The sequence below is a fragment of the Schistocerca cancellata genome, chromosome 2 (genome assembly GCF_023864275.1).
Source record: "Schistocerca cancellata isolate TAMUIC-IGC-003103 chromosome 2, iqSchCanc2.1, whole genome shotgun sequence".
In the NCBI taxonomy this organism is placed as follows: domain Eukaryota; kingdom Metazoa; phylum Arthropoda; class Insecta; order Orthoptera; family Acrididae; genus Schistocerca; species Schistocerca cancellata.
This window is the reverse complement of record NC_064627.1, coordinates 810,133,167-810,160,058: the sequence shown is the minus strand read 5'-3', so window position 1 is coordinate 810,160,058 and position 26,892 is coordinate 810,133,167. Positions and strand designations below refer to the sequence as shown.

Here is a 26,892-nt window from a genome sequence, read left to right as displayed (position 1 = left end):
ATAAAACAGAACCGAAAATTTACATTCCTAGCTTTCGGAACAAATGTTCCTTCATCAGGGAGGAGAGAGGGGAAAGAAAGGAAAGAAGGGAAAGGATATTCAGTTACTCACAACCCAGGCTATGAAGCAACAGGGAAAGGAAAATAGGGAGGGTAGCAAGGATGGAGGCATGGTTGTCAGAGGGAAGCCAAAGATATTCTACTGTAAGTACTGTGCCAGCTTCAAACCAAAGAGGATGCATACAGAAGTAAAGAGGTATATAGTATAAAGATAAACACAACTATGTAGGATGAAAAGATGCGTGAATGGCTAAAGAACATAGTTGTGTTTATCTTTATACTATATACCTCTTTACTTCTGTATGCATCCTCTTTGGTTTGAAGCTGGCACAGTACTTACAGTAGAATATCTTTGGCTTCCCTCTGACAACCATGCCTCCATCCTTGCTACCCTCTCTATTTTCCTTTCCCTGTTGCTTCATAGCCTGGGTTGTGAGTAACTGAATCTCCTTTCCCTTCTTCCCTTTCTTTCCCCTCTCTCCTCCCTGATGAAGGAACATTTGTTCCGAAAGCTAGGAATGTAAATTTTCGGTTCTGTTTTATGTGTATCTATCGGCTGTACTGAGCTGAGGTAAGTACTGGCCAGCCCCTCTATCTCTTTGTTAGTATTTGTTTCACATCTTTATATGAGATTTTCCATTAATCATTTAAATTAATTAATTCTGTTATTTGATGCACGTCAAGTGCAGCAGCCGCTTTTAGACTAATACCATAACAGTGAGCGAGTTTTTGTGATAGAGCATCACCCAAATACTATATGTAAATCATTTCTAACAACCCTGTCAACTTTGTAGTGAGCCATAAACTCAATTAACTATTAACTAAAAGCCCACCATCTTCATTGTGAAAGATATTAAAACAATGGTACTGGTATGATATGAAATGCCCTTTATATCAGGCTGCAAATACAACTAGCACTACTCTTTTTTCATTTGAAAGGTGAAATAATTATCATTTTTACGGTTATAGATCTTTCACATTCAACTTCACATTATTACCATTTGTGTTTCCAGATCCTAAGCCAATAAAAGCAAGTTCTTAGTGGAGTAATTGTTTTTCTGGCACACAAAGCTGTTTTTCACATCCTTCACTGGTCTCTCTCTCTCTCTCTCTCTCTCTCTCTCTCTCTCTCTCTCTCTCTCTCTCTCTCTCTCGTAACAGGCAGTGGCAGAATACTCTCGGAAGCAGCTTTTCCATAAATAAGTTACATTTTCCAAGAATCCTTTCTATGGATCTTGCATCTGTTCTCCATTAAAACTTGTGTGGTTGCTACATCGAGAGTTGTGCACTTGATTTCATATTTGACTGCTGCGATTTAATTGGTAATTTGAAGGTTGCGTCAATACTTTTATTTTTCACATCCATCAACGAATGATATTTTATGTAAAGCAAAGATGAAATTAACACTTTTGGGCCATTCTTTTTTCCACACTAGTATCTTTTCGTAATTTTTGAAAATTATTTTTCCATGTCTTTAAAACAAAATATCAATGTTCACAATATTGTTAAAAGATGTAGCATTGGTTAATAATAATTTTAAGAACATGAAAGATGTATTAAATGCTTACTGTTCAGGCAAACTGAAAATGCTGTCACGATTTTATAAATCACACATGGGCTTACTTCTGTGGAGTTGGTCATACTTTATCACATCTGATTGCAGTCTACTATACTGAACATGCCTTGTTGAAATGTTGCACAAGGTACCCATTTTCTCGTTTTTCAAAAAGCGTTGTCTTTAGTTTTTGCATTGATGGGTTTCATTAGAATGTGTGTCACCTAGTGGTTTCATCAAAAATAGGATATGGCATGCTGTATTGTTATCCATTACTCCAGTTTGTGATATTTTTTTTCCTTCAAATGGATGCTGATCCCTCACCATGTATCTCATCCACACCCGCACACATACGTGCTATATGGCACATTTTTGCATGAAACCTTACGAGTCCATTAGTGACACACTACATATGGTTTAGTCCATTTTCACAGCTTCTCCCAAACATTACATTGCAGTTATAGGAACTTCACATTATGTTAAGCTGAATTTTAGGAGAGGCTATGTGACGACAATTAAAGCTAAGGTGTGGCTGCTGTGTGATAAAGAAAAGCACCACATTAAGATTCTCCAAGCAGTTCAGATTCTGTCCTTACCCCACACCTTCAAGATGGTGTGTGTGTGTGTGTGTGTGTGTGTGTGTGTGTGTGTGTGTGTGTGTGTGTCAGACAGGCAAGTGAAAAGTGTTCCTGTGGAAAATGAAAATAATGACTGTAAAAGTAGAGAGTGTACGAATTTTAGGAACAAAATTGTGAAGTTAAATGAGCATATTCCTAGCCTTCAGTTACTCATTAGTGCACTGAGTAGTGATATGAGAAAACTTCAAAAAGAAATTAATGAGCTGCCAGGAAAACATGTCCATTCTTCCCCACATAAAAATTCAAACAAGTGGACTAAAATATAATACAGAAACAAAAGTTTGAACACAAAAAAGTCATGGTGGATTGAAAACATTTAATAATTGCAGTTAAAAACAAATTTCATGTTCTTTCCATTAGTGAAGAGACTGAACCAATGCCAATAAGTGAAAATGAACCTCCAAACCAACTGTGTTGACAGAATGGTTAAACATGGTCGAAATTCAACATTAGGACAAACAGTGCTACTGAAAAACTGTGCATGTATTAACGAAACTAATGTGAAAGACATTACCAACGAAAACGTACAATAGCTCAAACAGGGAAGTAGCATATTATTTTTAATGGGCATCCACAGCAAAAACATGGCACAACTTTTCAAAGAATGCACAAAATGCTATGCAATAGGTATTGTTAAGCCAAGAGCAGCAATGAAAAATCTGCATGATAAAATGTTAAAGAATGATTATGTGGTGTGTATAGTAGGGGCACACAATACTGAAAAAGAATGAAGCAATTAACTGCCTAGCAGAATGAAAGACTTTCCGACACTGTAATGAACAAGGTAATACAATCATTGCAACATTACCACACAGATGTGACATGCTAACTAAGTGTGAACAAGGAACTAACATTAAAATAAAACAGATGTGTAATTTGCAGCATTCTCAACATAGGCAAACTGGCCAGATGCCAGCATACGAAGTATGAAATGCACCTGATTTATGAAGGAAAGAACTTCATATGTAAAATCAAACATGAAATAATCATGCACAAAAAAGTGAACAGTGTAATTCCATGTGTGGGAACAATGATACCAGCAGAAGAAACAGCAACATCACCAATATTATTAACAACAGCAGTGCTATCAATACTACAACGAGCAGCTGAAACATAACCACATGTTGCAGAAGCAGTAGCTCATCCCACATACAGCCAAAAAGTAACTCAGTACTTTTTGTAAGTCACATGAGAGGAAAGTAGTTTAAACAATGTAAACATCTCTTGTGCATTCAAAAGGAGCCTCTAGTCACCCCAGCAAACTAACTAGTGTACTGAGAAAAACTGCTTCAAACAAATATATGAATGCAATGATGAACAAGTCACAAACATTGTATTTCATCAAATTGTAAGAGGTTGGAGAACAGTACAGACAAACTGCTAATAAATGTAAAAGATGAAAAATATTGTGTGTTTCTCTGAACATCATATCAAGAACAGAATCCACATGTTGCAGAGTGAAAACTTTTGTTCAGCTGCTCATTACTGTATATCTAGTATGGGAAAGGGTAGCACTGCAATGTCTGTTACAAATAATATAGTGTTTAAATCTCTAGAGTTAAGTAAATACTGTGATGAACAGCACATTGAGGTGTGTGACATTCAGGTAACAGCAGATAGTGTCAGTTTACAGGGCAACTGCTCAGTATCTGAATGTTTTTCTGGGACGGTCTGAATCACTCTTGTCCCACCTGTCTAGCAAAATTAAATCATTCATTGCAATTGGTGACTGTAATATAAACTTTTTAATAGAAAATAGAAACAGAACAAACTTTAATACCTGATGTGCTCTTGCAACTTAGTGTCAGTGGTAGACAGTACAACTAGGGCAACAGCCAGTACTAGCACTTTAATAAATAACATTTATAGATAAGGATGTATACAGGGTGTCCCATTTATCTTTACAACCATAAATAACTGTTTGTTCATATGCAAATTTACAAAATGTTTCAAGCAAATGTTCTTTAGCTGTCATGGGGACATCAATCAGCACGATTGCTTTCATTGTAGCTTTGATTTTTACAAAGATATGAACAGCAGTGCGACACTTTTTAAATGGCAACCTGTATTTTTACCTAAAGACCTGTAACAGAACTTAAGCTATAGATACTTTAATATTAAACTGATTACTGATATTATTTACATAGCATGATGCAAAATTGTAAAACTGACACATTCCATACTCTGATATGTTCATAATATGTATCAACAGAACACTAAATAAGTAAATAAAAGTACGTTAATCACTGCCTTAGTGCTAAGCATCTCAAGCTTTCAAAGAATTGTGAAAACTGCAAAGCTTCCAAATAGGTCAAGAGACTGCATAACCTGGAGAATGCAAAGCTAATTCATAGTCTCACTCTCTACCAAATACATTAAATTTTCATCAAATTCTTCTGTTCAGACATGTTGAAGGTCAAATTTCACGTGCCAAAACTAATACCAAGACAATACTGTCTAAGCAATGCTAGAATGTTCTGATGAAATCAAATGCTCTCTCAAATTTGGAGTGCTGGTGACAAAATGTGGCTAAGAATTGCTACAAATTTGGCAAAACGCAATATTTGTTAACAAGCAAGATGTAATCATTTATAGGAAGTAAACATTGATAATCAAAATTGTTTTATTTATTTTACTAATGATAGAAACAAATGTGAAGGATAAACAAATTAACTTACAAAAACTACAAGAAAGCAGGAAGAAACTAATAAACAGAAAATCAGGCTACTGAATAGAGATCAAAATATATTTCAGAATGAAATAGCATACTAGCACATAAAATTACACGAGCTGCACTACCAGCATAATCTACAACTCCTGAAATGGAGTCCCCTTTTCAAAGTAATCTTTTGACATATGCTGAGTTTTCAGACCCTGAATCACCAATTAGTAATTCCAGCTGCAGCCCCAATAATGACTTTGTAAAACATGCATGGATGACAAGCAATATTTTGTCAAATGGAATAACCTCTTACTTTAAAAATAAAACTGGACTGACTGGTAGCTGTTGAGTCACCTTTTCTTTTTAATGTAACCTTGAAGAAAGTTGTGAGGAAACTATTACCTGCTGAAACTCTATAAGAAATAATCTTAAGGCATTAGCATATGCAGCAGGTAGAGTGTTCATTAGAAAATAATTGTAGTGATTAGACAATTATTTGTGGAGCTCATGGTAGAAGCATTCCAACTTGTTCTGAAAGTAAACATTCAGAAACTGAAATACATGAAAGTTAAAGGATGAGAGAGTTTATTACTCCATACAGAAAGTAACAGAGACTAAACTACTGACAAGGAAAACTAAAATGAAGCCATGTAACACCTATGGAGTAGAAACAAAAGTTCAACTACAACAGAAGAGTACAAGTTACAAGTTATTGAAAACAAAGTTTATATAACAATCATTGGTCCATACTATGACAATGAACCACAATGCTGGAAGAGAAACAACACAGAAATCTATATATTATCACAACAAGTTGCAGTAATGAGCACAATTAATTCCAGAAGTCTTCAGTCAGCAGGCCATCTGACGAGAATGAAAGACTGAAGTGCTTCCAAGAATATTCAAGGAGATGTTTAGTAAAAGACCAAGGGGGGAGACTCTAGAGACATAAGGCTAAAAGAAATTAAAACAATGTGCAAAAGGATGGGTGTAAATAATTGGTAAATAGCAGCACAAGAAAGAAGTATTTCTATGCAACATGTGAGATTGGCAAATGATCTTTACATCCCATAGAGGAGGAGGAGGAGGAGGAGGAGGAGGAGATCCCTCATTGGTATCTTCTAATTGCCTTTCTTTCTAGTTTCTGTTTTCCTACCTAGAATTTTTAAATTTAATAATGTCATTAAATGCCAAAACAAAGTGCAGAGCAACAACTGTCAAAACATGCAGATGATAATCCTGTCTGCCCTTTCATTGACATAGAAATTATTATGTTACTCTGTAAAGAGAGGAATACTACTGACTCTGAAGAGAATATTTTTTTCATTCTCTGCTTTCTCTGTTCAGGTTCCAGTAATCATCCATATCCTATGTACCAACCTCTGTCAAGTCTGGGATATTGGCAAGTTAAAGCCTTCTGGGAATAAGTGTATCCTAAATTTACTTGGAAAAATCTGACAGTACCTTCAACTAAGACCGTCAAGTAAGACCGTCAAGAAGTCCAGGGGGAAATGAAAAGTTATTTGCAACATATAGAAAAAGGACAACGGCAACCACCCATCACTATTTCTTTGACAGCGCTTTAAATTACCTCACACTTATCTTGATTTAAAATATACATTAAATCTTAGCATTTTGTATTGTAGGATTTTTATGTGAACCTTGGATCAAGATTTGAGAGAGTTGTATGGCCAAATGTTTCTTCATCTCCTCCCAAATTTCCTTGGAAATTGACTGGAAGCACGACAGCTAAGGATATGACCATCACCACTGACAAATAGAATATTATGTGGCGCTGGAATGACAAATATTGCACTGCATCTGGCCCACATTTTTGCAAGATGTTTTCGTCCCTGCAAAACAGAAACAACACCATTATTAAACAACACATAAAGAATGCAAATGACTTAAAAACATTACTAGGGATGATGAACACTAAAAGCTATATTTCCACTACTTGAGACAAGACATGCCCATATGAGTGATTAAACAGAAATTACTGGAAAAGGAATGGCAAATACACTTATATAAATACAGGTACCAACTTAGAGTTTAAACTATATGCAAACACAGGAGCATTATTTTGTTAAATATACCTTACATAACATTCACAAAACATTATGTTATGTCCACAACACAGAGCGTAACAAAAAGGTACAACCAAACATTCAGAACACATACCTTACACACAATAGAAGGCAGTAGGTTACATAGACACTGCTTTGCAAATGTTTCGTGTCCAACATTAATCTTAGGGGAACACACAGAAACAGAACATACCAGAATACCATATGAAATACTTTCTTACATGAAGTACTAAAAATGTCGTATTGGTTACATCTGATGAAGTTGTAATTCTTAGATTTAGCTTCAGTGTTGTGTGTTCAGTTTCAGCAAAGCTGGAATGCACATCGCTTCATTCTGTTACATAAATGTGGCATCAGTTATTTAAGTGATCATTACAGTCTTGAACACACAACTGTTTAACAGCGTTCATTGAGGACTATTTCCACTACAGTGCAATGTAAGTGTACACAAATGCAGAGTTAGCAAAAGGCCATTTCGTATATTGATTAGCATACAACAATGGCCATGGCACTCAGTTTTTATCAGTAAATATTTTCAGAACAAATGTGACCGGCAAGAAACTAGTCATCACCTTAAGCAGCACAAGAAATTTACGTCTACTACTTTGAACTGGGGAACCACAGAACAAGGATGTCACAACCTGAGTAGTCAGTTCTTCATTCAGTCGAATGATTATCCCAGTGTCAGCATAAAACAAGTAGCTGCAACAAGAAACACTGATATGTCATTATTTCATGTAAATAATAACCTGCTACATTCATGCCACTCACAGTGTGTGCCGGCATTATGAGCATCTGATTTTCCTGCACCGTTTATTCATCGATGTGTCCACAACTGTTTTAGTGTGGTTATGTTGTCCAACCCCCCATGAACCATGGACCTTGCAGCTGGTGGGGAGGCTTGCGTGCCTCAGCGATACAGATAGCCGTACCGTAGGTGCAACCACAACGGAAGGGTATCTGTTGAGAGGCCAGACAAACATGTGGTTCCTGAAGAGGGGCAGCAGCCTTTTCAGTAGTTGCAGGGGCAACAGTCTGGATGATTGACTGATCTGGCCTTGTAACATTAACCAAAACGGCCTTGCTGTGCTGGTACTGCGAACGGCTGAAAGCAAGGGGAAACTACAGCCGTAATTTTTCCCGAGGACATGCAGCTCTACTGCATGATTAAATGATGATGGCGTCCTCTTGGGTAAAATATTCCGGAGGTAAAATAGTCCCCCATTCGGATCTCCAGGTGGGGACTACTCAGGAGGACGTCGTTATCAGGAGAAAGAAAACTGGCGTTCTACGGATCGGAGCGTGGAATGTCAGATCCCTTAATCGAGCAGGTAGGTTAGAAAGTTTAAAAAGGGAAATGGATAGGTTAAAGTTAGATATTGTGGGAATTAGTGAAGTTCGGTGGCAGGAGGAACAAGACTTTTGGTCAGGTGATTACAGGGTTATAAATACAAAATCAAATAGGGGTAATGCAGGAGTAGGTTTAATAATGAATAAAAAAATTGGAGTGCGGGTTAGCTACTACAAACAGCATAGTGAACGCATTATTGTGGCCAAGATAGACACAAAGCCCATGCCTACTACAGTAGTAGAAGTTTATATGCCAACTACCTCTGCAGATGATCAAGAAATAGATGAAATGTATGACGAGATAAAAGAAATTATTCAGGTAGTGAAGGGAGACGAAAATTTAATAGTCATGGGTGACTGGAATTCGTCAGTAGGAAAAGGGAGAGAAGGAAACGTAGTAGGTGAATATGGATTGGGGGGAAGAAATGAAAGAGGAAGCTGCCTGGTAGAATTTTGCACAGAGCATAACTTAATCATAGCCAACACTTGGTTCAAGAATCATAAAAGGAGGTTGTATACCTGGAAGAATCCTGGAGATACTAAAAGGTATCAGATAGATTATATAATGGTAAGACAGAGATTTAGGAACCAGGTTTTAAATTGTAAGACATTTCCAGGGGCAGATGTGGATTCTGACCACATTCTATTGGTTATGAACTGCAGATTGAAACTGAAGTAACTGCAAAAAGGTGGGAATTTAAGGAGATGGGACCTGGATAAACTGAAAGAACCAGAGGTTGTAGAGTGTTTCAGGGAGAGCATAAGGGAACAATTGACAGGAATGGGGGAAAGAAATACAGTAGAAGAAGAATGGGTAGCTCTGAGGGATGAAGTAGTGAAGGCAGCAGAGGATCAAGTAGGTAAAAAGACGAGGGCTAATAGAAATCCTTGGGTAACAGAAGAAATATTGAATTTAATTGATGAAAGGAGAAAATATAAAAATGCAGTAAATGAAGCAGGCAAAAAGGAATACAAACGTCTCAAAAATGATATCGACAGGAAGTGCAAAATGGCTAAGCAGGGATGGCTAGAAGACAAATGTAAGGATGTAGAGGATTGTCTCACTAGGGGTAAGATAGATACTGCCTACAGGAAAATTAAAGAAACCTTTGGAGAGAAGAGAACCACTTGTATGAATATCAAGAGCTCAGATGGCAACCCAGTTCTAAGCAAAGAAGGGAAGGCAGAAAGGTGGAAGGAGTATATAGAGGGTCTATACAAGGGCGATGTACTTGAGGACAACATTATGGAAATGGAAGAGGATGTAGATGAAGACGAAATGGGAGATAAGATACTGCGTGAAGAGTTTGACAGAGCACTGAAAGACCTGAGTCGAAACAAGGCCCCGGGAGTAGACAACATTCCATTTGAACTACTGATGGCCTCGGGAGAGCCAGTCATGACAAAACTCTACCATCTGGTGAGCACGATGTATGAGACAGGCGAAATACCCTCAGACTTCAGGAAGAATATAATAATTCCAATCCCAAAGAAAGCAGGTGTTGACAGATGTGAAAATTACCGAACTATCAGTTTAATAAGTCACAGCTGCAAAATACTAACGCGAATTCTTTACAGACGAATGGAAAAACTGGTAGAAGCCGATCTCGGGGAAGATCAGTTTGGATTCCGTAGAAATGTTGGAACACGTGAGGCAATACTGACCTTACGACTTATCTTAGAAGAAAGATTCAGGAAATGCAAACCTACATTTCTAGCATTTGTAGACTTAGAGAAAGCTTTTGACAATGTTAACTGGAATACTCTCTTTCAAATTCTGAAGGTGGCAGGAGTAAAATACAGAGAGCGAAAGGCTATTTACAATTTGTACAGAAACCAGATGGCAGTTATAAGAGTCAAGGGGCATGAAAGGGAAGCAGTGGTTGGGAAAGGAGTAAGACAGGGTTGTAGCCTCTCCCCGATGTTATTCAATCTGTATATTGAGCAAGCAGTAAAGGAAACAAAAGAAAAATTCGGAGTAGGTATTAAAATTCATGGAGAAGAAGTAAAAACTTTGAGGTTCGCCGATGACATTGTAATTCTGTCAGAGACAGCAAAGGGCTTGGAAGAGCAGCTGAACGGAATGGACAGTGTCTTGAAAGGAGAATATAAGATGAACATCAATAAAAGCAAAACGAGGATAATGGAATTTAGTCAAATTAAGTCAGGTGATGCTGAGGGAATTAGATTAGGAAATGAGACACTTAAAGTAGTAAAGGAGTTTTGCTACTTAGGGAGTAAAATAACTGATGATGGTCGAAGTAGAGAGGATATAAAATGTAGACTGGCAATGGCAAGGAAAGTGTTTCTGAAGAAGAGGAATTTGTTAACATCGAGTATAGATTTAAGTGTCAGGAAGTCGTTTCTGAAAGTATTTGTATGGAGTGTAGCCATGTATGGAAGTGAAACATGGACGATAAATAGTTTGGACAAGAAGAGAATAGAAGCTTTCGAAATGTGGTGCTACAGAAGAATGCTGAAGATAAGGTGGGTAGATCACGTAACTAATGAGGTGGTATTGAATAGGATTGGGGAGAAGAGAAGTTTGTAGCACAACTTGACTAGAAGAAGGGATCGGTTGGTAGGACATGTTTTGAGGCATCAAGGGATCACAAATTTAGCATTGGAGGGCAGTGTGGAGGGTAAAAATCGTAGAGGGAGACCAAGAGATGAATACACTAAGCAGATTCAGAAGGATGTAGGTTGCAGTAGATACATACCTAGGTCCACTGTTTCCATGTGATAGTAAAGCAGAAACGTGAAGGGACACGTGCACCACAAAACCGTACAGGCTGACCTCGTCTGTTGACTGACAGAAACCGTCGACAGTTGAAGAGGGTATTAATGTGTAACAGGCAGACATCTATCCAGACCATCACACAGGAATTCCAAACTGCATCAGGACCCACTGCAAGTACTATGACAGTTAGGCAGGCGGTGAGAAAACTTTGATTTCATGGTCCAGCAGCTGCTCTTAAGTCACACATCACGCTGGTGTAAGAATCATAAACATTGGATGACTGTACAGTAGAAAACTATTATGTGGAGTGATGAATCATAGTGCATAATGCAACGATCCAATAGCAGGGTGTGGGTATGGGGAATGCCCAGTGAGCATCATCTGCCAGTGTGTGTAGAGCCAACACTAAAATTCGGAGGTGGTGGTGTTTTGGTGTGGTCTTGTTTTTCATGGAGGGGGCTTGTTTTGCATGACACTATCACAGTACAGGCCTACATTTATGTTTAAAGCACTTTCTTGCTTCCCACTGTTGAAGAGCAGTTCAGGGATGGCAGTTGCATCTTTCAACATGATCGAGCACCTGACCATAATGCATAGCCTGCAGCAGAGTGGTTACACGATGATAACATCCCTGTAATGGACTGGCCTGCACAAAGTCCTGACCTGAATCCTATAGAACACCTTTGGGATGTTTTGGATCACCGACTTCATACCAAGGCCTCACCAGCCAACATCAATACCTCTCCTCAGTGCAGCACTCCGTGAAAAATGGGCTGCCATTCCCCAAGAAACCTTCCAGCACCTGATTGAATGTATGCCTGCAAGAGTGGAAGCTGCTATCAAGGCCAAGTGTGGGCCAACACCATACTGAATTCCAGCATTACCGATGGAGGGTGCCACAAACTTTTAAGTCATTTCCAGCCAGGTGTCTGGATACTTTTGATACATAGTGTATCAACAATGAAGAACTTTTCATGTAATAAAGAGTTTCATGTGACATGTTGATGTGTCCTGTTCCTGTTTTTTCCTATAATTAGTGAACTATGCAGAGTTGTAGAAACTGAGTTATAACATGGAAATAAAGTGCTACTGGACCCATGGTAAAACGAGATATTTTCTTCTTCTACAACAGGAATGTGTTCTGCCACAACTTTGAAAAATAATGTTGCTTCCTCAGTTATACTAAACAGCTGCTTACCTGCTACTGTAACCATAATATTTACACAATTACACTAGTATTCATCAAAGCATTGGTTATCTACATGCTGACAGAATAAAGGCCGTTTATATCTTTAATTGCTTCATCTCATGCATCAACAGAGGTCTACAAGGATTGAATCTAAGTGTCCAGAAAATTTCTTAGGATAATGTGTTCTTTCTAATAGTCTTTTCAGTCTCTAAGGATTCCTAGTTTCTTGCTTTATGTCAGAAGAGGGAGTGTTCAAGATCTTTGAAGCAGCATAATAGACAAGGAGGCAAGGTCCATGTAAAGTTATTTTTCTGCCTTTTATTGTGGCTTTTTAATCCACAGTACAATGAAACTGGTAGTCGTCGTCGTCGTCGTCATGTAGCATTATGAAGTAAACATTCTGGAAGTGAATCTAAGAAACTCTTGATATTTATAAAAAAAATGTGATTATTTACTTCACATAGCATTCTTACTGCTAGTTTTTTTGCAGATGAATACTTTTCTTACTTCAGCTGCCTTGCCCCAGAAATTAAATCCATAAAATAATGGAGTGTAGGCATGCAGAATCAGCTAGCAGCTGAAGCTCCACATCAACACACTAATAAATACTTTTAAAAGCAAAATATGTTTAACTGATCTGCTTGATTACTAAACCTAAGTGTTGACTTAATTTTAATGTGTTACAGATGGTCTCCTACTATTAATGTCAAGTTTCTGGTACCAGCACACCATTTTATTTCTCTGACATTGTATAATGTCATCTTTTTAAAGTTCACACCAACTGTTTACTGTGAATCAGTGATAGGCCTGTTCAATCAATATATGAGCTCTGTCTCATATAGCTGACTGTGGACCTTTTATTAGTACACTTACATATCAGCAAACATACTCTCAACATTTTAAAATCCTTGGAAGGTCACATATGCAGATTAGGAACAGTGGGCAAATGCAATACAGAACCTTATGGAACTCCAGATATTTGTTTTCAATTTACGTGTTTTGTTTTCCATGTAGAATTTTACACACAATTAAAGGCAATGGCAAATACTAACACAATATTTGTCAGACCCTCCTGTATAGCTTTTAATGTGGATATGGTTGTTCTATCTGGGCAGCAATCCATTCCAAGAAGCTTCTAAAAGCAGTTATAATCATGAATATGCCTTTCTTAGATAGCTAATTATTTAGGGTTGTAATTTTGAAATCCATGTTTGCCTACAGAGTAAACAGGGTCTTCCAAAGCATATCTAAGGCACCTACATATGAATAATTTATTATCGAGTACAATCTTTGCTTCCACTATGAAGAAGTACTCACAGAAAGCAGTGGGCAACAGCTTTACCATATTTTTCTGTCACAGATATATGGAAACATCATTTAATTTTCCCTGCTGTTTGTATTTTTTTCTTGTTCAATAATGCATCACACTGTTTTCACAAGTTGTGGCAGTCATAGCACAATACACAGTGATCCTGGAAATTTTTTTATATTTATTCCAGTTTTGGATCACAATATTTTACACCATATAATTAATTTCTGTCAAAAACTACAAAATAAGAAAGCATCTTGCTACACAAACTGCACTGAACTTACCAGATAAGACAATCAGAAATCAATTTATGAATAAATGACAGTCTCGTATACCCAAAGACAAACAATTTTTCAGTCACCTGAAGCCATCATATGTAAATATGGTACAGACAGATGGTAATAAGCCAAAAAAAGCTTTGTTGAAGTACATAAAAATACTATTTTTTCTTCTCTCTTGGAACCGAGCAAGGTGGCACGGTGGCTAGCACACTGGACTCAGACTCGGGAGGACGACGGTTCAATCCCGCGTCCTTCCATCCTGATATAGATTTTCCGTGATTTCCCTAAATCACTCCAGGCAGATGCTGGGATGATTCCTTTGAAAGGCCATGGCCGACTTCCTTCCCTGTCCTTCCCTAATCCGATGAGACCAAATCCGATGAGACCAATGACACCGCTGTCTGGTTTCCTCCCCCCAAACAATCTAATCCAATCTTCTCTCTTGGATGATTATATCTTCTGTTTATAGTGCTTATGATTCTGTTTCTTTATAACAGTTTTCAGGATTTTACAGTACTTGGGATACTGTTTTCAATTTTTGTTACAAATCTTCTGAAACAGTTAGAATCTGCTTCTCCTAGCACAAGACACAACCATACTTTTAATGCACGATTTATTTGTTTCATTTTACTCTTTTCTTTTAGAAAAAAATCAGACCCCAAAGTTCTGGAGGAAAATATTTAAGAAAATGTTAAACTTTCATCTACACTGTTCTCTCTGTTAATCTCCTTCCATTTGTCTTCCCTTAAACTTTCTCAAATTGTCTTTCCTTAAACTTTCTCAAATAACCATAACTGAGTCAATGGTTATGTTACTGTAATATTTTTTCTTAATCCAAACCTAACTGCTCAGCATGTTTTAATGTTAACTCTCTACCATCGAGGTCACGTACACTATTTAGTGACAATCTGCATATTTAAAACACTAACAACAGTTTGGTCAGTTGTGCCATGCCTTCACCATGGACAATGTACTGTTCCAGAAACATTCAACAAAATGACGTCGTAGAGGAGAAGCAGTTATTGGCCTGAAGTCCAGACACCATTTCGCAAGAAGGGTAATCAGAGTACGAGAGCACCAATTCAGAGTGCTGACAATGTGGAAAGCACCAACTGGCACCTATGAAATGTAAAGTTGTGAAATCCTAGAGTGATCTTGAGGAGCTGACCAAACAAGTAAACCAGAAAAAAGTAAGTCATTGCTGCCCAATGGCGATGCCCCACACCAGCCCAGCATGAGTTACTGGGTGAAAGTACCAGTGTTGTTCGAGAAATACTAACCAGGCAGCTCACATAAATAAAGCCATCTCCCTCCCTAAAACAGACCCTCACTGTCAGATGCTTGTTATGCCCAGTGATATCAAGGTATATATGTGATGCCAAACCCCATAGTCAACGACAGCTATTAACTTCACGATGAAGATGACTGCACTACCAGAGGAAGCAGTCAACCACCTTCTATCGATTGACTTCAGTAGCTGCAGGCGTCGTCCTAAGCTGGAGTGCATATACAGAAAATGTGGCCTCTTCACACCATTGGGCCTCCCGCTGGTGACAACTTCCCGCTGGTGACAACTTCCCGCTGGTGACAACTTCCCGCTGGTGACAACTTCCCGCTGGTGACAACTTCCCGCTGGTGACAACTTCCCGCTGGTGACAACTTCCCGCTGGTGACAACTTCCCGCTGGTGACAACTTCCCGCTGGTGACAACTTCCCGCTGGTGACAACTTCCCGCTGGTGACAACTTCCCGCTGGTGACAACTTCCCGCTGGTGACAACTTCCCGCTGGTGACAACTTCCCGCTGGTGACAACTTCCCGCTGGTGACAACTTCCCGCTGGTGACAACTTCCCGCTGGTGACAACTTCCCGCTGGTGACAACTTCCCGCTGGTGACAACTTCCCGCTGGTGACAACTTCCCGCTGGTGACAACTTCCCGCTGGTGACAACTTCCCGCTGGTGACAACTTCCCGCTGGTGACAACTTCCCGCTGGTGACAACTTCCCGCTGGTGACAACTTCCCGCTGGTGACAACTTCCCGCTGGTGACCATCTCTCTGGCAACTTGTGCGTTTGATCCTGGGCTAGGGACTGCCCATTTACACTGTTGCTATTCACCATTCCCTGTGAACCTTCACCATTGCTAATCACCGCTCAGTGCAGGCATACATCCTCGACTTCTGACATGCTGGGCACTACGGTTTAACACAGTCCATTTGGGTGTGCTGTGGCTGTGGCCATGGACCAGCCACAGCCTTTGCTCACTGTCAGGACAGCACATTCATTAGGACTCCATGGTAGTGCAGACAGCAACAGCAGCAGCAGCTCCCCACACATAGGGCCTGCCAGACAGGCAAAACACTGATGACAGCTGCACGCTCACGGCCTCCAATGTCACTAGGGCCAATACCTTACTCTCTCCACTACTCCACACCTATAACTGGCGTGAATAAAGTGTTATTATAGCCAGGGATGTTTTACTGGCAGTTCACCATACAAGTACAGTCACCACCACAGTCTTAGCACACATCCAAAGAGGAAGTCTGTGCTCCATCCTGAGCTGTCGTCAGCCATTTCAGCCATCACCATAGTGGCACATTCCAGCCTCTACAGGTTTATGTACAAACTTTTGTGCTCTGCTGTTTCACATATGTATGGATGTTACTATTGCACTATGACTTTCAAATCTCATTGTGAAATTTCTTGTGATAAATAATACAAGCTGTCAGGTAACTCTTGGGCCATTTGTACACACACTGTTAATTGGAAATCAATTTTTATCTTAGTTTAGGAAATAGGCCCAGTTCACTAACACTATTTTGCATAACACTAAACTTTGAAACTGGCTGAGGTTCAGTGTTGATCTGAATAATCATGAAAAACACTAGGCAACACAGCTAAATCAGCTACCATGAACATGATTATTATGCTTCACCGTGGATATTAATTGTACATCATAGGTATAAAGTATTCATTAGTGAAGATTTCATATCATAAATATGGAGTGAAATGAGTAGAAAACTTAAAGAACTTCTCTTCAGCCAGAAACACTGAAACAGTCTTACAGCTAAAGTAAATGAAAAGAAATACAGCTCTCAGCACTTAAGGCTCTTGAATATATAATGCTGCTCGGCACAGTGGCCCAGAACAGTAGGGAAACAGCACGCCATATATCCAGGTGGTGTGGCTTCAAAATGTAGATGTTTACAGTCGATACCTCTGAGAATACATCATTCAGCAACTGATAATTCATGACTTCCTAGGTGGTGTGGCTAATTTGAATGAACACTGGACAACAGTTACATCATGTACGGGTTTCAGAAGTTTGCTGAGCATGAGAGAAACATACATATTACATATCACTGGCCACAATTTGGGCAGCTTTGTTTTTTTGCTTGAAAGTCATTGTTATCAAACACTAAAGAAACTATCAATAGAGATATTAGCACAGTCTGCTTGTGTAGAGTTAATATCAACCTGAAATTTTGTTTGACCACTGCAATGATTTACTGGGAATGATCCTTTTTAGGTGGTCTAGCTTTCCTTCCTCAGACCTTTGGATGGTTTTACCCATCCAGTTTAATGTGAACTCCAAATCATGATGCAGCTCAGCTTTCACAACTTTAAAATAATTACCACATGCAAATGAAGTGAAGTCAAAATATCTTGTGATTAACCTGGAATCAAACCCCAGCACCATGGTGCCATGGTCAAGCATATAATCAATGAGACACCAAGATGCAACCACAGTTAGCATTTAGTTGATCAAGATGATGCTCCTCATTGATCACATGTGCTTACTACTTCTGCTCATTAATGTGCATGAAGCTGTAATAGCAATTTAAGCACAATGTTTGGTAGTTAAACATTTAATATGCATTGTGCAGTTACTGACAGTCTAGCCCTGAGAGCATTTTGGTGGGAGCGGTAGTTCTAATTTACACAAATGCACAATGGCTGTTATGTCAAAGGAATCAATTTTACAGTCTCGGATTGAAATGAGATCAGGACTACCAAAATACTTCTCCAATTGCTTATATTAACCATACTCCACACACTAAATCTTTATAAAAAACCATGTCCTTACAGATCTTAATTATTGTAATTATTGTGCGAGTCTACCAAACAGTGTCACATGCAATCTTTCAGTGACACGAACCCATCTGACAGACAGATTATGACTGGAATTTGGTCTTACATGAGATCAGTAAACCCTGTTCCGCCAAAATCTTTTCAACTACGGTCAACTTTGCAAAAATTCCCAACACAAAATTTTAGCTGCAAATATAAACTAAAAGTTACCAAAAGAATTATTAAATATGCTATTTGCTGTATGGTTTTGTGCTTCAAACTGCCTAGTACGCAGACATGATGAATGCCTATGCTACACAACACTGTACTCTCATCACTGCTTCCATTAGTTTGTTAGGGAACACTTAATCATTGAACGAGCTCTGAAGATATTCAGTATTCAAGTAACTTACAAATTACATTAGTATGCTATCTGTATGAGATATATTACTCAACTTCATAAACTTTCATATTATTATGCACTCAAAACTTGTGTAGTCTATTGACAGCTTTTACTTTGTCAGAGCAAATTTGACATACAGCTAAGAATGAGATGGGATTTTTTATACCTGAGTAAGAATTTTTTCAGACTTCAATGGGTTTACATCATGATTTTATTTGGAGAACAGCATGCTATGCTTCCCATAATAGCAGCTTGTGCCACCGAAGATGCCTCTCTCTCAGTTGCATTTGTGAAGCCATGAAATGCTGTTTTCATGGTTTTTTTTTTTATGTTATCTTCCAGAATGTATCAGCAGCTGAAATTTCGCATCTACATTTTAGGTAATATTACAAACTCTGTGGCACAGTTGACCATACAGTGGACAGATGTTAATGTCTTTTGTTTGGCATTTTCAATCAGCCCTGAAGCTAAAAATGCACACAATGCATGCCATTAGTTGGGAATGTTCACTTGGGTGAACTGTGTGGATTTGCAGCCTGAGGACAGATTGAAAACAACAAAGAAGAGGCGACATCAATAGCTGTCCACAGAAGTGGACGTCTGCACCATAGGGTTCATTATCACGGGTAAAAAAAAAGGAAGGATGGGTTTCGACAACATGCCACAACAGTGTGCACCACTCTGTAATGGCACTACGATCACTGAACGGCCACAGGTAGAACATGCAAGCAACGCAAAATACCCTATGGTGAGGAATATATCATGGGCATACATAGTGATAGGGATACCAGCTCTTAAGGCAAATGCATTTGTTGTGTCCACAGGAAAAAGCCAAGTCTCCTATTAAGAAAGAAAGAAAGACAAATTTTATGGTGTTGCCACAGAAGCTACTGGGAAGCGATGCAGAAGAGTGGTGATCAACTAGAAGCCAGTTTAGTATCAGCCAGAAGCAACTGAGATAAGCTATAAGCATACAGAGTCCACAGGGCATTACTGGACAGTGGTCTATTCATAGGCATGGAGGCAACATCCAATCCACATATGACAGTGGTGAGACCAGCACTCCTTATTAGACACAGGACAGTAGGATGCATGGGAGACAGAGAAAAGACCTTTGGTGGGGACAAAGCTATGTCATGAGAAGCCAATAAAGGGCTTAGGACGCAGCGTGTGACCATATTAAGCAAGGCACCTCTTTCTTCCCACCCAACCTCTGAAGAACTGCTGAAAAAATGCCCAATTAGGTGGCAAGAGATCTTAGACATTATGCCATGGCAGTAGCCAGAGGGGTCAGAGAGGAAATATGAAAAGAACTCTGGCTCCAGATGCTCTGAGGGCACTCAGAGTGAGTAATCTGAAGATAGAAGAAGTCAGAGTTGGACAGGGAAACAGCAGGCATGTTTGTCACTGTGAAGCTGCAGGCAGGCAGCAGAAATAGTCAGTCATAGGTTGCTGCAGGCAGGTAGCAATCTGACAGGATCTTTCAGAACTGTTAGCCAGCTTTGGGACTGTTCAGGTGGTTGCCACTGGATATCGTCTTTACCGTGTGCAGCTTTGGATACTCTACAACAAAACACATGCTTTCAGCCTCTTTCCTGCATTATTGTCTAGGCGTTGCTTTCAAAAAGTTCTGATTTTTATGGACTATAACACACTACAGACTATAAGACTGCCTTAATTTTTAAGCAATTTTTTAAATATAACATTTTTATTATTATATTGCAAAGCCAGACTAGGCAAATTCTTAGTTTATAAAACTGAACTGAGCTTTAAAATCCCTGAAAATCTTCTTCGTCACTGCCTTCACTGCCTTCAAGAACATTATTTACATTGCACTTTTTGGAAGATTTAACAATAATGCCTTCTGTCACTCTAGACCATGACTGTTTCATCCACTGACACACTTGGTTGATCCTAGATTGTTTTAAAGCTCCCTTCGGCATGAATTCATGTTGGTTTCATTCATCGTAAATTGTTCTATTTGTCCCTCACATACGCTTTCAATGGTTAATTATCGAGACATCGAGAGGTTGCAATTGTGAAGTCAGTTCTCCTAGATTAATAGCAAGCTCTATATTTCCCTGTCTCAGTTTCTCTTTCACATAATTTTTCAAATGACCACTAAACTAATCTAGCACAAGAAGAGAACTCTTCTTCAATAAAGCATCTTTCCTTCTCTACCACACACTGTTAATCAATAATTTCATACCAGCCTTGCCCATCCAACACTTGTCATGTATGTGAGCACCACCCGGCAGTATTTCAGAAAGTTTTGGCACTGTTTTGTGCTCAGAAATGATCATTGCGTTAAGTTAATACCAACAGCACAACATGAAAGGACAACAGTGCAATGTATTTTTTTATGTTCACTTGTTTTTACAGTTACAGTTTTCCCACCTTTCAGGGCAACAGGTTTGTTACTCAGCACATCAAATGTCAAAGGAGTTTCATCCAAATTCTATTTTGGCTTAGTTCCACAATGGTTTTCTTTCGATGTTGAATAATAAAGTTATGGAATAATAATTTCTCTTCATAATCTTGTGGCATTTTCTGAGTTATTTTGATTTTGGTTTGCATGCCAAGTCCATGATGCTTCATAAACCTGTAGGACCAACCAACCCCATTCTTTAAGTCTGCTAAGTTCCACTGTGCCAATAGCTTATGAGCATGTATTTGAATCATTTTTGCATTAATTCCAATGCCATTTTGATGGTGTCCTTTAATCTATTTCAATACATCATCTTTTAGTTTGGCCATTTTGCATTCAGTCCTCAATTTGCACATTTAGTCTTCCCCTTTTTTTCTCCCCCCAGTTCTTTAGTAGCCCACCAAGTGTGAATGCTTTTTTTCTGTTGGTGGATGGTCAAAATACTGCTCAGCTGCTCTGTTTCCATGTTGTTCTGTATACGCTATTACTTTCAGTTTACAGCTGACATCGTGTGAATACCTTTTTTTCCATTACAAAACTAGCTACTAATAAAAATATTGTACTGTTACTGATAACACAAACAAGTGTTCAGTGTTTGTGACGGTGGGCTGCAAGGGTGAGTGTTAGTAAGCTTGTGAATCCCAGCAACTCATATTCATCACATTTGTGTGCTGCTGCTGCTGCTGCCGCCAGTTCAATCCAGTGTTGCCAGATAGTGATAGGTTGCTTGCGTCATCAAATATCTTGCCGTTTTTAAGACTGGCAGGAATTTTAAATCAAACACCGGACATTTTTATATTAATTTCAACTATAAGATGCACCCAAATTTTGGAGGCAATTTTTTTGCAGAAAAAAGTGCATCTCATAGTCCGTAAAATATGGTAGTGATCCTGAGTTCATCACTGAATTTAGTGGTTCAGAAAGTGAGTGAAATACATGGTTACAGTTTATAGCTACACAAAAACTAAAAAATGACTTCAAGTTTCATGACATTTTAATTAAAAGTTCAGTGCATGAGTATATTTGGGATTTTATTACTGGTAACCTATAAAATTTTGTAACTCATTATTTTGAGCTTTGAAAGCTATCTTTATGTGTCTGTGTGTAATGGCATAAACCATAGGATGTTTTTCATTACCAAAAAATATTTTTTGGAACATAATTTGCAACAAGATCAATGTGATAAGGGGTTAATGATTCTTTGGTTATTCATACATCGCTCATTTTTGATGTTGTGGCATTCCTTTTTGCAGGATGTACACTTTATCCAAATTTCTTCACTACAACAGCAATTTGCCATATTTTATTTTGGAAATAAATTTCTCCAAGCTAAAAATGCCAAGTTTTTGATGACTTTTCTTATAAATAAAATAGTGTGCTGCTTACGACACAGAAATTCTGCACCTATATTCTTCCAACTTCTGCTCATCATTTACATCTAACTTATTTCTTTACGTATGTTTTCACTGTAATTTGAGTTTTTGGCATTCCACTAGTGTATAATAATCCTTATGCCCAACAATAAGATTGTAACGTTCACTTAATTTGCTACAAGCAACATGACCTTTCATCATATTTGTAACTGTGATTAAAATGTACTGTAAATCATTAAATTGAAAATGAGATACTTATGGAATATGTGAATGATCATTACACTACAGTTTTCTGCAATTTATTGTCACAAAAGATGTGAAATAAACACTATCATTCACACACTTCAGTTCAAACAACATGGTGCAATTACAAATGCCTGCTGTCTTGGTGGAAACTGTACAAAAGCATTTCTTAAGCTTAATGGTCTTCCATGTGAGAAATACACAAGAGCCTTGTGAATCTAGTGTTAGTGCCTGTGGCTTTTTTTTTTTTGGCAAAATAAAGTGATCGATTAATTCTGGAGTCAATGATCTTCGATAAGCATTTTGTTCCCTTGCATCGGATAACAGCGCACATACAACTAAGATGTAATCTTGGTCATGATAAGCCCAAAGCTGACAATGTTAATGAAAACCACCTCAACTGTATTATTACACATTTATTGTGCTACAACCAATTTTGTTTCTTTGAACACCTTCACGTTACCCGGAATTAAACAAAACAGGAAACTAGGCTAAAGCAGCAGTATTTTAAAGAATAAAATCAGGGAACACACTGATAAACTTATACTAAATGCTTGCCAAGTTGTGCTGAAATCAGCACATAGATAGTCTGGTTCTTGTGTGTCATGTTAAAGGCAACATCCAAGAACTCTGACTGTAAACATTCTGCCTATACGGCTTGGTGGATGTATGGTGAGTCAACATGGCATGCTGCATACAGTAAACTGCCAAGACAAGGCTGCTTCTTGACAGAAGTAAACATAGTATTTGGCCTCTGTTGAGTGCAACAGTTGGCCATGCGATTGTAATTGCTACAAGCAATGATGAAACCTTAAGCACAGTACTAATTTTAAAGAGTGCATGATTAATGCAAACAATTGGAAAGTACAACTGAGCAAATGTTAACAATACAATTATGCACAATAACAATGGAACAGGCAACAGTACTTGCACTAAATTATTTCGTCATTTGACAACTATGACAGTAAGTGAATAAATATACAGATGCAGTATAACTGTAAAATATATATGGAACGATAATTTTCATTTCTCAGAATGATTATAACTTACTAATAATGTCGTTACAAGAGATGCGCTGCGTTTTAAAAACGTAAAAAAGCTAAGGCAACCAATCTGATGGTTGTGGTGCACTGTTAATAGAATTACAAGTGAGCTGTTCTAAGTTAGCTACAATTATTTACAATGAAAGAGATCATAAAGCAGTGGTTACACAAGCTACATCAATACAATTTATTATACAACTGATTGGTAAAGTAATTCATATAGTACAACAGGACCATTAACTTATCAAACATAGTGATCATGACCATAGAATCAAAGCCATTACCACAATCATCATCTTGTCACTGAAAGTATAAAAAAAACTGAAAATAGCTGAACAGGGTGGTTTCAATTGTTTGGATTAATTATGTAGCAGCTTTTAGTCTTTATCAGTTCTGTACTTTTGCATAATAGTAGCAAGTTGAAGGCCAAAGGCCCTGCTGCATTAGTGACACTGGTTCCAGTCCGATCACTGAAGTTAAGTGCCACTGAGCTTAGCTAGAACTTTAATGTATCACTGTCCACGTCTGCCGAGCACTGCTGACGAGCAGGGTGCACCCAGGCCTTGTGGGGCCATTTCAGGAGATATTTGACTGAGAAGTAGTGGCTCTGGTCATGAAAACTGACAGACACCAGGAGAGCAATGAGCTGACCACATGCCCCTCCATAACTGCATCCAGTATGCCTATTGGCAGAGGGTGACACAGTGATTGGTCGGTAGCACTGGGCCTTACAAGGCTTGTTCAAACAGAGTTTTACAAAGTTAAATATAGCTGGATTTTAACTGACAATACACGACAAGCTACCCAGTTTATTCTGCCACTCAACATATTCAGTGACAACATGCTTTCTTGTAATAGCTTTTATTCATTGCTCACAGTCACTGTGTGTGCAATTAATTCATATGTGTAACTGGTTGCTCACTGTTTTTATACATCTACATCAGTGCAATCATGAATAGCTTTGCTGTCTGCCCCTTTATTGTATAGACATGTTGTTAGTAACGCACAGAAAACTACCCTGTTCAGCTACTCTCAATTCTTTTACACACTCAATGACAAGACGTTTCTTGGGGTAACTGGTTTTACCTGCAGTCATGATCACCTTGCATGATCACAATTATAGGTTCTGTTGTACTATTTGTGATTACTTCACAATCAATTGTATAATAAGTCAAACGAAGTTATCAACCTAACAAGGATATAGCTTTGTGTAACCACTTGTTTACATTCTCTTCCAATGTAAATAATTTTAGCAACCAAGCTGATGGTTGTGGTGCACTGTTAATAGAATTACAAGTGAGCTTTTTTAAGTTAGCTACAATTATTTACAACTTTCTCATATGGTAAGTTAAAGCATCTATGTTTTTTTTATATATATATTTTCCCATGTGGAATGTTTCCCTCTATTATATTCATATCATTAATGATTAAGATAGATGTGGGAACTGAAGGAGACTATGGTGACCATTATTGGCACTGTTAGATCTATTCCCATACAGTGACTGCCTGGTCTGTCCAATACTGCTCTTCCCGAACTCTGAAGAAAAGCTACTGAGATGCAAATCCTTAAGAAGACAAAAGTCCCACAAGAACTTAGATCTGAAGAGCACTTTCCACAATTCACCATCTATATGCCTGAAGTCGTGCAAGCTACCTTGTGTCTGTCTTCAAGTCACACAGATATTTGATGTCACTGAGAAGCGGAAAGAATGCTGGAATGATCATCATCCCAGAAGCCCCATCTGATTCGAAAGCCAGGGTTTGACCATCATTTTTGTGAATGGTTCAGAATATACCACATCCAAAAGAGGAAAAAGGGAAATTTAGCCAAATCTCTAAGGAGGGGGGTTATCATGAAAGTGCTGCATTTGGTTGCGATGCAAAGGAAAAGAAATACAATACATTTCATACAGAACTCCCCACTCCATGCTTTTAAAGGTGGTCTGAAAGACTTGCATGAAGACACCAAGTATTATGATCTGGTTGTCAAATTTAAGCATTTATCTGTTGTACACTGTATGTGTGTAAAAATATCAATAATAGTAATAATAACAATAGCACCACAGAGATGTGTGATACTACCAGACATAGTTGAGTGTGCCATATTAAGCTTCCAACTAAGATTCTAGCTAACTAAGGAAAGGCAAAGGTCATCATTCCTAATATTATAATCAAATCTTTATCACTGTAGGCTTTCCCAGCTGGAGACCTGAGAAACCATCAAATCTTTATCGGTTTGCATTACAAAAATATTCCTTTTTTTAAGTCGACATTCACTAAAATAAAGTTGTGTTATCCTAGTTCCAAGACCATAGAAAATAATATACATTTTTCTACATAAGTTGGGTTGCACTAGCATCTAAAATGTGTGGATGAAATTGTGTAATGTTATGAACAATTATTTTGTATTTTAAAATTATTTATCTGTTTTTAGCTGGTACTTACTTCAATCTAAATAAAGCAGTGAACCATGAACAAAATCCTTTGTCTATTAGAACACTTGAATCTAATGATGCAAGAGAATCAGCTTCAGTGGATGTGTTCATCTCATCCGTCCTTGCATAGAAGAGCTGAGTCCATCTGTGAAGGAAAGCTTTTTTTTAATAAAATCATGTCAGTTAAAAAAACAATGTGGCGAGGGTAAATATAAACAGTGAACTAAACAGCGGACAAAATTACACAAAATGAGACTCAAATTTTGCAAAAAATAAATAAATAAATAGGTAAATTAGCATAAAACAATAGTCTAATGCGGTTGTGACATAAAATGCATTCAAAATAAAAAAAGTCAATTTTTTCCTTTATCTCAGAGATAATTAAGAAAACAAGATGACACAGGATATCTGGATTTAATAATTTTTATAAAAAGAGAAATAGCAGAGTCAGAAAGGGTGAGCGATGGAGTGGAGGCAGGAAGAGCAACATAATTCCGATACACCAGAATGGTGAACAAGGTTGTCAACAAATACAAGGGCTATTCAGAAAGTAGGAAATGTTTTGGCATTAAAAAAAAAAACTAAGTACATGAAATACATTTTATTATTTACATCTGAAAGAGCGATTGACATACTACATATTCACATAGTCACCATGCACATTGAGACACTTATCAGAGCGGTGGACAAGCTTTGAAAGACCTTCGTCGTAAAATTCTGCCTCCTGAGACTTCGGCCAGTGAGTCACGCCCGCCTGGAGTTCTGCATCATCAAAGTGCTGAGTTGCAAACCAGTTCTTCATCTTGAGAAACAAGTGGAAGTCACTTGGTGCAAGATTGGGGCTGTAGGGTTGATGAGGGAAAATTTCACATTTGAATGAATTAAGGAGTTCTTTAGTGTGGTTTGCCGAGTGAGGTCGGGCATTGTCGTCCAAAAACAAAATTTTGGAGGTCATCTTTCCTTGGCGTTTGTTTTGAACTGCTCTTCTAAGGCTGTGCAAAGTTTGACAGTACCAGGCGGAATTTATG

The 26,892-nt window shown here is 38.2% G+C and overlaps 1 protein-coding gene across 2 annotated transcripts in view; it reads right to left on the bottom strand.

Moving 5' to 3' along the window:
* Positions 1-26,892, bottom strand: part of LOC126162680 (CSC1-like protein 2) — a 201,547-nt gene that overhangs the window by 102,282 nt on the left and 72,373 nt on the right. For both annotated transcript variants that reach the window (XM_049919333.1, XM_049919334.1), the window contains exons 5-6: positions 25,875-26,009; positions 6,576-6,767 (exon numbers count right to left, since the gene is read on the bottom strand). In XM_049919333.1, coding sequence (XP_049775290.1) covers positions 6,576-6,767; positions 25,875-26,009 — 327 coding nt within the window. The remainder of the gene's footprint in view (positions 1-6,575; positions 6,768-25,874; positions 26,010-26,892) is intronic.